The sequence below is a fragment of the Theropithecus gelada genome, chromosome 9 (assembly GCF_003255815.1).
Source record: "Theropithecus gelada isolate Dixy chromosome 9, Tgel_1.0, whole genome shotgun sequence".
Lineage (NCBI taxonomy): Eukaryota > Metazoa > Chordata > Mammalia > Primates > Cercopithecidae > Theropithecus > Theropithecus gelada.
In genome coordinates, this window is record NC_037677.1 from 89,025,990 (window position 1) to 89,041,564 (window position 15,575).

Here is a 15,575-nt window from a genome sequence, read left to right on the forward strand (position 1 = left end):
GAGATAATTATAGATTCACATGCAGTTATAAGAAATAATACAGAGAAAACAGGCCAGGCACAATGGCTCATGCCTGTAATCCCAGCACTTTGGGAGACCGAGGTAGGCGGATTGCTTTAGATCAGGAGTTCAGGACTAGCCTGGCCAACATAGTGAAACCCTTATCTCTACTAAAAATACAAAAATTAGCTGGGCGTAGCGGCGCGTGCCTGTAATCCCAGTTACTCAGGAGGCTAAGACAGGAGATTTACTTGAACCCAGGAGACAGAGGTTGCAGTGAGCTGAGATCGTGCCACTGCACTCCAGCATGGGAGACAGAGTGAGGCTCTGTCTCAAAAAAAAAAAAAAAAAAAAAAGTAATAATACAGAGAAATCCTTTGTACATTTTCTTGAACTATAGAATATTACCACGGGGATATTGATATTAATAACAATCCACGGATCTTTCCCAGTTTTCCTTATGTGTGTGTGTATGTGTATTCAAGTCTAGACAGTATTGTCACATGTATAGGTTCGTGTATTCACTACCACAATCAAGATACTGAACAGTTCCATCACCACAAGGACCCCTCATATTGCCCTTTTGTTACCACTTTTCTTCCCACCATCTCCCTCCTTTTCTGGTACCCAATAATCTGTCCTCTATCATTTCAAGACTGTTATTGATTGGAATCATATATTATGTAAAGGTCTGAGATTGCTTTATTTATTTATTTATTTATTTATTTATTTATTTATTTATTTTGAGATGGAGTCTTACTCTGTTGCCCAGGCTGGAGTGCACCCAATAATCTGTCCTCTATCATTTCAAGACTGTTATTGATTAGAATCATATATTATGTAAAGGTCTGAGATTGCCTTATTTATTTATTTATTTATTTTGAGACGGAGTCTCATTCTGTTGCCCAGGCTGGAGTGCAGTGGTGCGATCTCAGCCCACTGCAACCTCTGCCTCCCAGGTTCAAACGATTCTCCTGCCTCACTCTCCCAAGTAGCTGGGATTACAGGTGTTTGCCACCATGTCCGGATAATTTTCTGCATTTTTAGTAGAGACAGGGTTTCACCATGTTCGCCAGGCTGGTCTCAAACTCTTGACCTTGTGATCCACCCACCTTGGCCTCCCAAAGTGCTGGGGTTATAGGCATGAGCCACTGCACCCAGCAGATCTTTTTTTTTAGTAATAAGTAGTAGTCCATGGTGAGTGTGTACCATACAGTTTTTGTAACTATTCACTTATTGAATGACATATGAGCTGATTGCAGTTTTTTTGCTATTACAAACAAAACTGCTATTGACATTCATTTATAGGTATTTATGTAAACATACATTTTTATTTCTCTTGGATAATTGCCCAAGAGTGCAATTGCTGGGTTGTATAATAATTGAATGTTTATTATTTTAGGGAACTGCCTGTTTTTCAAATTGTAATGAAAAACAATTTGAAATTAATGTATGAGTGATCTAGTTTCTTCATATCCTCACCAGCATTTAGTGTTGTAACTTTTTTATTTTAGTCATTCTGATAGGTGTGGTAGGTAATAGATATCTCATTGTGGTTTTTAACTTGAATTTTTCTAAAGGCTAATGATGTTGAGCATCTTTTTAACATGCTTATTTGATGTTTATATATTTATGTATATATAGCATATACATATATTGCATATTGATATGTATATAACATACACATGTATAGGTAACATATATATGTATATATATATTTCCTCTTATAATTTATTTGTGGAAATATCTGTATGTTTGTCCTGTAGAGTTTTACTGTAGTATCTTTTGACGTGTTCCTCTGTTCTTTGTATTTTCTGTAAATTAGAAGCTGAATCTTGAGGCTTAATTAAATTCAAGTTTTGTCTTATTTATTTTTGGCAAAACTAATTCATAAGCAGTAGTGTCTTCTTCCATTTAGAAGTATATAATCTCTGGTTCTCTTTTTTTTTTTTTTGAGACGGAGTCTCGCTCTGTTGCCCAGGCTGGAGTGCAGTGGCACCATCTCGGCTCACTGCAAGCTCTGCCTCCCAGGTTCACGCCATTCTCCTGCCTCAGCCTCCCTAGTAGCTGGGACTACAGGCACCCGCCACCATGCCCGGCTAAATTTTTGTATTTTAGTAGAGATGGGGTTTCACCGTGTTAGCCAGGATGGTCTCGATTTCCTGACCTTGTGATCCGCCCGCCTCGGCCTCCCAAAGTGCTGGGATTACAGGCTTGAGCCACCGCGCCCGGCCGGTTCTTTGTCTTTTTTATGGGCAATGACAATATTCAGGGACTTGGTCAGTAGTTTTCTAAGGTTGCAATATGGTAATATTTGAATTCAATTATTCTTTCTTAATTGATTGCTGAACCTCAGGTTGAATATCCCTTATCTGAAATGCATGGGACCAGAAGTGTTTTGGATTTCAGATATTTTGGATTTTGGAATATTTGCGTATACATAATAAGGTATATTGGGGATGGGACCCAAGTCTAAATATGAAATTCATTTTTGTTTCATATAACCATATATACGTAGCCTGCAAGTAATTTTATGCAATATTTTGAATAATTTTGTGTATGAGACAGTGTTTTAACTGTGACCTGTCACATGAGATCAGGTGCAAAATTTTCAATTTCTGGTGTCATGTCGGTGCTCAAAAAGTTTGGGACTTTTGGACCCAAACTTTTGAGTTTCAGGTTTTCAGATTAGGGATGTTCAACCTGTGCTTCTATTAAGAGGTTCTTTCTCTCATCTACTTAGAGGTATAGTTCTTATAGGAAAGGCAGGACACATGCTTGATAATTTCCTTTATTTGCCAATTTTGAGAATAATGAGTTAGTTTCCTAGGTTTCTTAGTGTCATTATAATCTCATATATTTAAATTGTTTGTGTTAACTGACTGTAGTTTTTCTCCTCACTGATGCTCAGATTGGCTCATCTTTGGCCAGGGGTATGTTAGTCTGTTTTCATGCTGCTGATAAAGACATACCCAAGATCGGGCAATTTACAAAGGAAAGAGGTTTATTGGACTTATAGTTCCACATGGCCGGGGAGGCCTCATAATCATAGTGGAAGGCAAGGAGGAGCAAGTCACATCTTACGTGGGTGGCAGCAGGCAAAGAGAGGGCGCTTGTGTGGAGAAACTCCCATTTTTAAAACCATCAGGGCCGGGTGCAGTGGCTCAAGCCTGTAATCCCAGCACTTTGGGAGACAGGCGGATCACAAGGTCAGGAGTTCGAGACCAGCCTGGCCAATATGGTCAAACCCCGTCTCTACTAAAAATACAAAAATTAGCCGGGAGTGGTGGTGGACGCCTGTAGTCCCAGCTACTTGGGAGGCTGAGCAGGAGAATCGCTTGAACCCAGGAGGCGGAGGTTGTAGTGAGCCGAGATCGGGCCACCGCACTCCAGCCTGGGAGACAGAGCGAGACTCTGTCTCAAAAAAAAAAAAAAAAAAAAAAAATAAATAAATAAAACCATCAGATCTTGTGAGACCCATTCACTGTCATGAGAACGGCATGGGAAAGATCTGCCCCTACAATTCAATCATCTCCCACCGGGTGCCTCCCACAACAAGTGGGAATTATGGGAGCTACAAGATGAAATTTGGGTGGGGAGACAGAGCCAAACTATATTAAGGGGTTATCTCTTCAGGTGGCTTCTTGAGTCCTTTTGATTAGCCTAGTAGTCTTTGTTTAGCTTCTTTCATTGCCTTATTTGACAAGATGTTCTGTGTTCATCTTGAGTATTTCCTACCTCAGTCCTGGAATCAGATGCTTTTCTAAGGAATCCTGGTTCATTTTAGTTTGAAATACTGCTACCAACCTGGGTACTGGAGGTTGTGGTTTTTCTTGGGAAGTCCATATTTTTAGAATGAGTGCATTTAAAAAAGAGCTTTGAAAGACTTTATTTCTATACAAATTAATATTGATAAACAAGTATGGTTATAACTTTTTATCATGCTTCTTTATGTTTTAAAAGACATAAAAAGGCTAACTTTACTTTTTATTTGATGCATATCCTTCCCAAAGTGAATGAAAAAAGTACTAAACTGACACCTTCAACATTCCTCTTGTGTAGGAGTATACGGAGGAGATAGAGCGTTTAAAACGAGATCTTGCTGCAGCTCGTGAGAAAAATGGAGTGTACATTTCTGAAGAAAATTTTAGGTAAGCCCTTGGCAATGGAGTTAATTTCCAAGAATAAGCATTTCTGATAACAGGCTATTTGAAGTAAAACTTACGTAGCAGTAAATAAAATCTTTATATCAAGTGCCGATAAATACTTCATTTTGTGTGTGTGTGTGTGTGTGTGTTTTCTTTTGAGACAGGGTGAGTGTGCACTCTCACCCAGACTGGAGTGCAGTGGCACAATCTTGGCTTGCTATGTCCTCAATCTCCTGGGCTCAAGTGATCCCCCTGCCTCAGCCTCCCAAGTAGCTGGGGTTACAGGCATGAGCCACCACACTCAGCTAATTTTTGCAATTTTTTGTAGAGACAAGGTGTCGCCACGCTGCCTAGGCTTCTATTTTGTTTTGACATTAACAAGTAGCTATCAAACACTTTATAAAATCTTTACTTTTAGTTTTTAAATCATTAATTCATATGAAGTTTCAAGAAGAGTACAAGAGAGGTTTCATATATTCTTCACCCAGTCTTCCTCAGTGGTTATCTCTTATATAATTATAGTACAAGGCTGGGCGTGGTGGCTCATGCCTGTGAATTCTAGCACTTTGGGAGGCCAAGGCAGGCGGATCACCTGAGGTTGGGAGTTTGAGATCAGTCTGACCAACATGGAGAAACCCAATCTCTACTAAAAACATAAAATTAGCCGGGTGTGGTGGTACATGCCTGTAATCACAGCTGCTCCAGAGGCTGAGGCAGGAGAATTGCTTGAACCTGGGAGGCAGAGGTTGTGGTGAGCCGAGATAGCGCCATTGCACTCCAGCCTGGGCAACGAGAGCAAAATTCTGTCTCAAAAAAAAAAAAAAAAAGATAAATAAAAAATAGACTGGGCGCCATAGCTCATGCCTGTAATCCCAGCACTTTGGGAGGCTGAGGCGGGTGGATCACCTGAGGTCAGGAGTTCGAGACCAGCCTGGCCAACATGGTGAAACCCTGTCTCTACTAAAAATACAAAAGTTAGCCGGGCGTGGTGGCAGGCCTGTAATCCCAGCTACTTGGGAGGCTGAGGCAGGAGAATCGCTTGAACCTGGGAGGCAGAGGTTGCAGTGAGCTGAGATAGCACCATTGCACTCCAGCCTGGGGAAGAAGAGTGAGACTTCATCTCAAAAAAAAAAAAAAAAGAAAGAAAACAATAAAATAAATAACAATTATAGTACAATATCAAAGCTGGGAAATTGACCTTGATACAATATGTATATTAGTTTGTTCTTATACTACTATAAAGAACCACGGAGACTGGGTAATTTGTAAAGAAAAGAGGTTTAATTGGCTCACAGTTCAACAGACTCTACAGGAGGCATGGCTGGGGAGGCCTCAGGAAACTGACAATCCTGGTAGAAGGGCTAAGAGGAAGCAAGCACATCTTCACATGGCAGCAGGAGAGAGAAAGTGAAGAGGAGAGCGCTGCACACTTCTGAACAACCAGATCTTGTGAGAACTCATTCGCTATCATGAGAATAGCAAGGGGGGAGTCCATCTTTATCATTCAGTTATCTCCCACCAGGCCTCTCCTCCAACATGGGATTATAATTCAACATGAGATTTTGGTGGGGACAGAGAGCCAGACCATATCAACATGTGTATATACTTCTGTGCCATTTTGTCACTTGTATAGATTTGTGTAACCACCACTGCAATCAAGATACAGACTATCCTATCATCACAAGGAACTCTCTTGCTAATTCACTATAGTTGCACTCAGTCCATCTTTTTCATGATTCCTAACCCCTGGCAACCACTAATCTATTCACTTTTTAAAGCCCTGGAGTAGTTGTTCAAAGGAAAGCTTTTATTGAGGCCCATTATATAAAACAACAATAATAACAGAGAAAACAAGGGGAAGAAGGCAAGAGGGATGCTAAGGACTATAACTTGAAAATTCTTTTTTTTTTTTTTTTTTGTGAGACGGAGTTTCGCTCTGTCGCCCAGGCTGGAGTGCAGTGGCCGGATCTCAGCTCACTACAAGCTCCGCCTCCCGGGTTCACGCCATTCTCCTGCCTCAGCCTCCCGAGTAGCTGGGACTACAGGCGCCTGCCACCTCGCCCGGCTAGTTTTTTGTACTTTTTTAGTAGAGACGGGGTTTCACCATATTAACCAGGATGGTCTCGATCTCCTGACCTCGTGATCCGCCCGTCTCGGCCTCCCAAAGTGCTGGGATTACAGGCTTGAGCCACCGCGCCCGGCAACTTGAAAATTCTTGATTGTGTTTATCCTTGAAGATAGTAGGAAGCAAGACTTTCACAGAGCATTTTTTAAAAGTTAATAGTGATAAAAGATATTAGACCTAATTAATAATAACCAGAAGCATTTTAGTATAATCTTTTACTGAACTTTTTTATAGATGTTAACACGCTAATAGTATATAAATCATTTAATAAACTTACTTTTTTCTGTGTTATTTCCAGCTGTCATAATGTACTCCATGAATGTGTAAGATGCCCTAGAATCAGAACAATGTAAGATTGTGGGTTAGATAACAGTTTACCACCACTAAAGGAGGTGTTCTTTTTTTGATGCTTTAGAAGTAAAAAGTAATTGGTGAGGCACTCAGTCCTGGCCTGTAATCTTTAGAAATGATATCGATTACTGGCTTTCATCTTTCTGATTTTATTTTTGAACTTAAGAAGTAACTTTAGTTTTCGTTTGTTTAATCCCATGATTTAAAATGTGTTTGCTCTTTTTTTTAACTTTTATTTTAGTTTCATGGATACATGTGCAGGTTTGTTCTATAGATAGATTGCATGTAACAGGAGTTGGTGTATATATTATTTTGTCACCCAGATAATAATCATAGAACCTGATGGATAGCTTTTCAATCCTTACTTTCCTCTTACCCTCCACCCTCAAAGAGGCCTAGGAGACTATTGTTCCCTTCTTCGTGTCCATGTGTACTCAGGGTTTAGCTCCTACTTATAAGTGAAAACATTCAGTGTTTGGTTTTCTGTTCCTGTGTCAGTTTGTTTAGGACAATGGCATCCAGCATCCAGCTCCATCCATGTTGCTGCAAAGGACATGATCTCGTTCTTTTTTTCTTTTGAGACAGTCTTGCTCTGTCACCCAGGCTGGAGTGCAGTGGTGTGATCTTGGCTCACTGCAACCTCTGCCTCCTAGGTTCAAGCGATTCTCCTACCCCAGCCACCTGAGTTGCTGGGATTACAGGCGCCTGCCACCATGCCTAGTGAATTTTTTTTTTTTTTTTTTTTTTAAGTAGAGACGGGGTTTCACCATGCACAATGTTGGCCAGGCTGGTTTTGAATTCCTGGCCTCAAGTGATCAACTCACCTCAGTCTCCTGAAGTGCTGGGATTACAGGCATGAGCCACTGCACCTGGCCGTCTTGCCTTTTTTATGCCTGTGTAGTATTCCATGGTGTATATGTACCACATTTTCTTTATCCAGTCTACTGTGGATGGATAACTAGGTTGATTCCATGTCTTTGCTGTTATGAATAGTGCTATGATGAACATATGTGTGCATGTGTCTTTATGGTAGAACAATTTATATTCCTTTGGATATATACCTAGTAATGGGATTGCTGGCTCGAATAGTATTTCTTTGTGTGTGTGTTTTATTTATTTATTTTTTTTGAGATGGAGTCTTGCTCTTTTGCCCAGAGTGGCACAATCTTGGCTCACTGCAAACTCTGCCCCCCAGGTTCAAGCAATTCTCCTGCCTCAGCCTCCTAAGTAGCTGGGATTACAGGTGCCTGCCATCATGCCCGGCTAATTTTTGTATTTTTAGTAGAGATGTGGTTTCACCATGTTGGCCAGGCTGGTCTCAAACTCCTGACTTCAGGTGATCCACCCACCTCAGCCTTCTAAAGTGCTGGGATTACAGGCCACCATGCCCTGTGATAGTTTCTTTTGTTATGCAGAAGCTCTTTAGTTTAATTACCTCCCATTTGTTAATTTCTGGTTTGTTGCAATTGCTGTCAGCATCTTCATCATGAAATCTTTGTCAGGGCCTATACCACCGTTTTTTTTTTGAGATGAAGTCTTGCTCTCTTGCCCAGGCTGGAGTGCAGTGGCGTGATCTTGGCTCACTGCATCCTCTGCCTCCCACATTCAAGCAATTCTCCTGCCTCAGCCTCCTAAGTAGCTGGGATTACAGGCGCCTGCCACTACGCGTGGCTAATTTTTGTATTTTTAGTAGAGATGGGGTTTCACCATGTTAGCCAGGCTGGTCTTGAACTACTGATCTCAAGTGATCTGCCCACCTCTGCTTCCCAAACTGCTGGGATTACAGGTGTTAGCCACCGTGCCCAGCCGGGCCTATATGATTTTATACCTAGAAAACCCCATAGTCTCTGTCCATAAGCTCCTAGATCTGATAAACAATTTAAGCAGAGTTTCTGGATACACAATTGTTGTACAAAAATCAGTAGCATTCCTATATACTAATAATGTCCAAGCTGAGTGCCAAACAGGAACGCAATCCCATTCACAATAGCCACAAAAACAGTAAAATACCTAGGAATACAACTAACCAGAGAGGTGAAAGATCTTTACGGTAAGAATTGTAAAACACTGCTGAAAGAAATCAGAGTTGACACAAACAAATGGTAAAACATTCCATGCTCATGGATAAGAAGAATCAATATTGTTAAAATGGCCATACCACCAAAAGCAATTTACAGACTGAATGCTGTTCCTCTCAAACTACCAATGACATTCTTCACAGAATTGGAAGAAACTATTATAAAATTCACATGGAAGTGTAAAAGAGCCCAAATAGCCAAAACAATCCTAGGCAAAAAGAACAAAGCTGGAGGCATCGCATTACCTGACTACTACAGTGCTACAGTAACCACAACATCATGGTACTGGTACAAAAACAGACACATAGACCAGTGAAACCGAATAGAGAGCCCAGAAATAAAGCCACACACCTACAGCCATCTGATCTTCGACAGAACATGCAATGGGGATAAAACTGCCTGTTCAATAAATGGTGCTGGGATAACTGGCTAGCCATATGCAGAAGACTGAAACTGAACCCCTTCCTTTATGCCCGTATACAGAAATCAACTCAAGATGGATTAAAAACTTAAATGTAAAACCTAAAACTAAAAACCCTTGTAAAAATCCTAAGTGTTTGTTCTGTAACAGACATGAGACATAATCTGAGATAGTTTTGTCTGAGAAAACTTTTGGAATTAGTACAGTGTCAGTCAGAGAAGAGTCACAAAAACTACAGCCAACATTTAAAACAGGATAATGCTTTATTTAAGCCAAGCTTAATAGACATTTTAAAACCATATCAAAATCATGTCATCCATACAATAACAATATTGTCTTACCCTTTGGCATTCACTATAAGAAAAGCATTTCAAATAATCCCATTTTGCATAAAAGATCCATTTCTATTTTATTTTATTTTTTATTTTTGAGACGGAGTCTCGCTCTGTCACCCAGGCTGGAGTGCAGTGGCGCGATCTTGGCTCACTGCAAGCTCCGCCTCCCGGGTTCATGCCATTCTCTCGCCTCAGCCTCCTGAGTAGCTGGGACTACAGGCGCCTGCCACCATGCCCTGCTAATTTTGTTTTTGTATTTTTAGTAGAGATGGGGTTTCACCGTGTTAGCCAGGATGGTCTTGATTTGCTGACCTCATGATCCTCCCGCCTCGGCCTCCCAAAGTGCTGAGATTACAGGTGTGAGCCACCGCGCCCGGCCGTAGAAGATCCATTTCTAATAAAAAGCTAATATATTTAATTAAAAGACTATTAGAATTAACTCTTCTCTTACAGCTCTTTTCTAGCTTTTCCTTTAGTCAACAATATCTTTAGCTAATATGTTAAGGGAATTTGTATTCACGGAAGAATCTTTGTCATTTAAGCATAATGTGAAATATAAAATTGTTGGTTGCTATCAAAGAATTAGATGAGCAAATACAGGCATTCACTTCTGAAACTTACTAATACTCAAGAAATCAGAGACCCATTAAAGTGGGTTTGGAAGACCTGTGAGCTTTGTGCTTGAGAAAAGCATTGTTCTATTTTACTTTTTATGACTTCTTTTGACTTTGACTTCATCTTCTAATATTTTTGTTGAATTTCATTTTTGCTGTCAAATTTTTAGTTTCTAAAAACTCTTTTCTGCCATCTTTGTCCCTCCTTTTGAAAACTATAACATCCTCTTATTTTACAGATCTGTTCCTTATCTCAGGAACATTATTAATGTTATTAATGTTTTCTTTTCTGTTTTTCTTTCCTTTGGGATTTTTTTTTTCCCTGTTGTGATATCTGTCATTTGTATTTATTTTCTTCAAATGTCTAATGACTTGGCTGGCAATTAAGATGGATTAGAAGCTTTGTACATGGGTGAGGATTATGGATCTGTGAGTTCACTGCAGATGAAAAAGTGGTGATCTCAGTCTTAAGTCTGGGCTTCCATCAGATACCATTCTTTGTTGGATTTTTTTTCTTTTGGACAAGGCCTCAGTCTTTCCTGAGAAGACTTACCCAGTTTGCTTGGAGATTTTTCTAGCTGCTGACATTTTTTGATTAGAATGGGTATAGGAGGCTGAGGATCCCATCATTTTAGTATGCAGATTTACACCTAAATGCTCATTTCTAGTCCCTAAACCTTCTGCAATCCATGGTGTCTAGTGAAAGTGAATCTGGAAATTCTGCTGCAATTCCTGAGGACTAGTGGCTCTCAGCGGAAGTGGTGTTTGGGGAGTGGTGGTGGTGGGTGATTTTGTCCCCCAGAGGACATTTGGCAGGGTCCAGAGACATTTTTTATTGTCATGACTTGGATGGTACTGAACATCCTAAAATGTACAGGACATCCCCACAATGAAGAATTATTTGATCCACTAGTGCTGAGGCTGAGAAACTCTGCTCTAGAGAGTAATCCTTTGTTCTCATGAGGGTTATGTGGTGGTGTGAGGGTGGTGTTTTTTTTTTTTTTTTTTTTGAGACGGAGTCTCGCTCTGTCGCCCAGGCTGGAGTGCAGTGGCCGGATCTCAGCTCACTGCAAGCTCCGCCTCCCGGGTTCACGCCATTCTCCGGCCTCAGCCTCCCGAGTAGCTGGGACTACAGGTGCCCGCCACCTCACCCGGCTATTTTTTGTATTTCTTAGTAGAGACGGGGTTTCACCGTGTTAGCCAGGATGGTCTCGATCTCCTGACCTCGTGATCCGCCCATCTCGGCCTCCCAAAGTGCTGGGATTACAGGCTTGAGCCACCGCGCCCGGCCCGAGGGTGGTGTTTGTGCTGGTGTGTGTGCATGTTGCTGCAGCAGGGGGTATGATTGCTCTGTATACATACTTTAAGTCTCAGTTTTTAACCCCTAATCTTACCCCTTCCTTCTGAGATACCTGATGCCTTCAAGTCCCACATTTTTCGTTTTCTTTTCTTACTTTTTTTTTTTTTTTTTTGAGACGGAGTCTCACTGTTGCCCAGGCTGGAGTACAGTGGCACGATCTCGGCTCACTGTAAGCTCCGCCTCCTGGGTTCACGCCATTCTCCTGCCTCAGCCTTCCTAGTAGCTTGGACTACAGCGCCCACCACCACGCCTGGCTAATTTTTTGTATTTTTAGTAGTGACGGGGTTTCACCGTGTTAGCCAGGATGGTCTCGATCTCCTGACCTCGTGATCCGCCCGCCTCAACCATCTAAAGTGCTGGGATTACAGGCATAAGCCACTGCGCCCGGCCTAGTCCCACATTTTTCCAACATTCTGTGGGGCATATTTATATTCTGTATCCCTGATTATAGACACTTAGGTTGTATTCCCTTTTCTCTCTACTTTGAGTTACAGTCAGTCCTCTGTTAGCTTTCTAGCTTCTCAAATTGGGTACACACATACTTTTCCCCTCATAGGTAGGGATTCTTAGTTTCAGAATTTAGGGCAAGGGAAAAATATTTCATTTATAAAACAAAGACAAGGAATATAATTTGTTCTTTGTAATTTGTATTTATTGCTTATTGACACTTAGGTATCAAGTGACACTTGGGTATCAGGTGATACTTGGGTGTCAAGTCATGGTGATAAATGTTGGAAATGAGTTTGTGTAGCTGTCACAATTGTGTTGGAATACATTTTGTAGGAGTTAGAAAAAATATTAACTGTTAAACTCATATTAAACTTTATTTTAGAGTCATGAGTGGAAAATTAACTGTTCAAGAAGAGCAGATTGTAGAATTGATTGAAAAAATTGGTGCTGTTGAGGAGGAGCTGAATAGGGTAAGCATTTAAAATGATATTTACTGTTATGTGAAAAGCAAATATTGAAAGAAAATTTTAGAAGGTGAAAGACCTAATATTTTTTCCTTCAATATATGTATATATATTTTTTTTAGATGGAGTCTCGCTCTGTCACCCAGGCTGGAGTGCAGTGGTGTGATCTCGGCTCACTGTAACCTCTGCTGCCTGGGGTCAAGCGATTCTCCTGCCTCAGCCTCCCAAGTAGCTGAGATTACAGGCGTGTGCCACCATGCCTGGCTAATTTTTTTGTATTTTTAGTAGAGACAGGGTTTCACCATGCTGGCCAGGCTGGTCTTGAACTCCTGACCTCATGATCCACCCATCTCGGCCTCCCAAAATGCTCGGATTACAGGCATGAGCTACCGCACCCAGCTCCTTCTTTAAGATTTTATTTAAAAAAAAAAAAAAGATTTTATTTTGCTGACCCTTATACTGAAAGTAAGTTATATCATGATTTTTTACTATCATCAATCACATAAAAAAAGCTGACAGCTTATATTAATGAAACATTACAAAAAATTAACTGAATTGTTTGATTTTGTTATTAAAACTACAAAATAGTGAATGCTGAAGCATTTTTGTTAACATGTTTATCAGATGAAGGAACACAGATATTGGGAGAGGCTGGATATTAAAGAAAAGTAATATAACGGCCGGGCGCGGTGGCTCAAGCCTGTAATCCCAGCACTTTGGGAGGCCGAGACGGGCGGATCACGAGGTCAGGAGATCGAGACCATCCTGGCGAACACGGTGAAACCCCGTCTCTACTAAAAAATACAAAAAACTAGCCGGGCGAGGCGGCGGGCGCCTGTAGTCCCAGCTACTCGGGAGGCTGAGGCAGGAGAATGGCGTAAACCCGGGAGGCGGAGCTTGCAGTGAGCTGAGATCTGGCCACTGCACTCCAGCCCGGGCGACAGAGCCAGACTCCGTCTCAAAAAAAAAAAAAAAAAAAAAGTAATATAACTAGGGTAGGCAAGAGGCCTGACCTTTCAGGCCACTCTCATATTAATACCTTTATTTATTAATAATAATTATTATTATTATTTTTGAGACAGAGTCTCACTGTGTCACCCAGGCTGGAGTGTGGCGTGATCTCGGCTCACTGCAAGCTCCGCCTCCCGGGTTCACGCCATTCTCCCGCCACAGCCTCCTGACTAGCTGGGACTACAGGCACCCGCCACTGCGCCCGGCTAATTTTTTGTATTTTTAGTAGAGACAGGGTTTCACCGTGTTGGCCAGGATGGTCTCTATCTCCTGACCTTGTGATCCACCCGCCTCGGCCTTCCAAAGTGCTGGGATTACAGGCGTGAGCCACCATGCCTGGCCATTTTAAATTATTTTTTAGAGACAGGGTCTTGCTCTGATGCCCAGGCTACAGTGCAGTGGCGTAATCATATCTTACTGCAGCCTCAAACTTCTGGTCTCAAGCAACTCTCCTGCCTCAGCCTCCTGAGTAGCTGGACTTCAGGCATGCACCACCATACCTGGCTAATTATTTTATTTTTTTGTAGAAGTCTTGCTATGTTGCCTAGGCTGGTCTCAAACTCTGGGGCTCAAGTGATCCTCCTGCCTTGGCCTCCCAAAGTGCTGGAATTACAGGCGTGAATCACCTTGCCGGGCCACATTAACACTGTTTTATTCAAATTCAATGGCAATGTTGAAGGAACCTGAAGAATTAATAGTACTACCCCAAACCTATTATTTAATCTCAAAGAGTTGAGTAAGATTGCAGAAAGAAACCGGATGACATATTTGTGTTAATCTACTGGGTAACTTGTTACAGCTTTTGCATGGAAATAATTTGTTTCATTTTTCTAATCTTATGAACTAGCCAGATATCCTACCAACCAGATCAGCATTTTTTAAATTCTACGTTATATTTAGGTTACAGAGTTGTTTATGGATAATAAAAATGAACTTGACCAGTGTAAATCTGACCTGCAAAATAAAACACAAGAACTTGAAACCACTCAGAAACATTTGCAAGAAACTAAATTACAACTTGTTAAAGAAGAATATATCACATCAGCTTTGGAAAGTACTGAGGAGAAACTTCATGATGCTGCCAGCAAGGTTTGTCCCTTGTATTGATTTATACTCATATTAAATAGAGAATGGGTAGAAATAATGTCTGTGCTTAAGCATTAATTATGATATTCTGTTTATTCACCCAAAATGGTATTTCTGTCCATTTAAAACACATTATTTTACTATTTCATCCATATTTTTCTTAGTGGAGATGTTGACTTATGAAAAAACTACTCCTGCTCCTGGAGTTTGGAAAATAGAACATAACTTAGCCAGGCGTGGTGGCTCACGCCTGTAATCCCAGGACTTTGGGAGGCCGAGGCGGGTGGATGACCTGAGGTCAGGTGTTCGAGACCAGCCTGACCAACATGGAGAAACCCGTCTCTACTAAAAATACAAAATTAGCTGGGCGTGATCGCGCCATTGCACTCCAGCCTGGGCAACAAGAACAAAACTCTGTCTCAAAAAAAAAAAAAAAGAAAATAGAACATAACTTTATAATATATTTTGTAGACATTTAGAATGTGATGTTGTGATGCTTTTTCTTTGTGGGGATGATTGAACCTAATTAGTCATTAAGAATTGAGTATGTTCTGGCCGGGCACAATGTCTCACGCCTATAATCCCAGCACCTTGGGAGGCTGAGGTGGGTGGATTGCTTGAGGTTAGGAGTTCGAGACCAGCCTGACCAACATGGTAAAACCCCATCTCTACTAAAAAAAATACAAAAATTAGCCAGGCATGGTGGCACATGCCTATAATCCCATCTACTCAGGAGGCTGAGGCAAGAGAATCGCTTGAACCCAGGAGGCAGAGGTTGCAGTGAGCCGAGATCATGCCACTGCACTCCAGCCTGGGTAACAGAGCGACTCTGTCTCAAAAAGAAAAAAAAAAGAATTTAGTATGTTCTAATGATGAAAGATGTTGAAGGTATTTAATTTTTTATTAGTTGTACTTTTTTTTTTGAGACAGACTCTTGCTTTGTCGCCCAGGCTGGAGTGCAGTGACATCATCTCAGCTCACTGTAACATTTGCCTCCCGGGTTCAAGCAATTCTCCTGCCTCAGCCTCCCAAGTAGCTGGGATTACAAGTGCCTGCCACCACACCCAGCTAATTTTGAATTTTATTAGAGACGGGGTTTCACCATGTTGGCCAGGCTGGTCTCAAACTCCTG

The 15,575-nt window shown here is 41.3% G+C and overlaps 1 protein-coding gene across 1 annotated transcript in view; it reads left to right on the top strand.

Moving 5' to 3' along the window:
* KIF11 (kinesin family member 11) overlaps window positions 1-15,575 on the top strand; it is a 68,099-nt gene that overhangs the window by 25,485 nt on the left and 27,039 nt on the right. Inside the window, exons 10-12 of the mRNA XM_025397958.1 lie at window positions 4,063-4,151; window positions 12,265-12,352; window positions 14,258-14,446. Of these exons, the coding sequence (XP_025253743.1) occupies window positions 4,063-4,151; window positions 12,265-12,352; window positions 14,258-14,446 (366 nt within the window). The remainder of the gene's footprint in view (window positions 1-4,062; window positions 4,152-12,264; window positions 12,353-14,257; window positions 14,447-15,575) is intronic.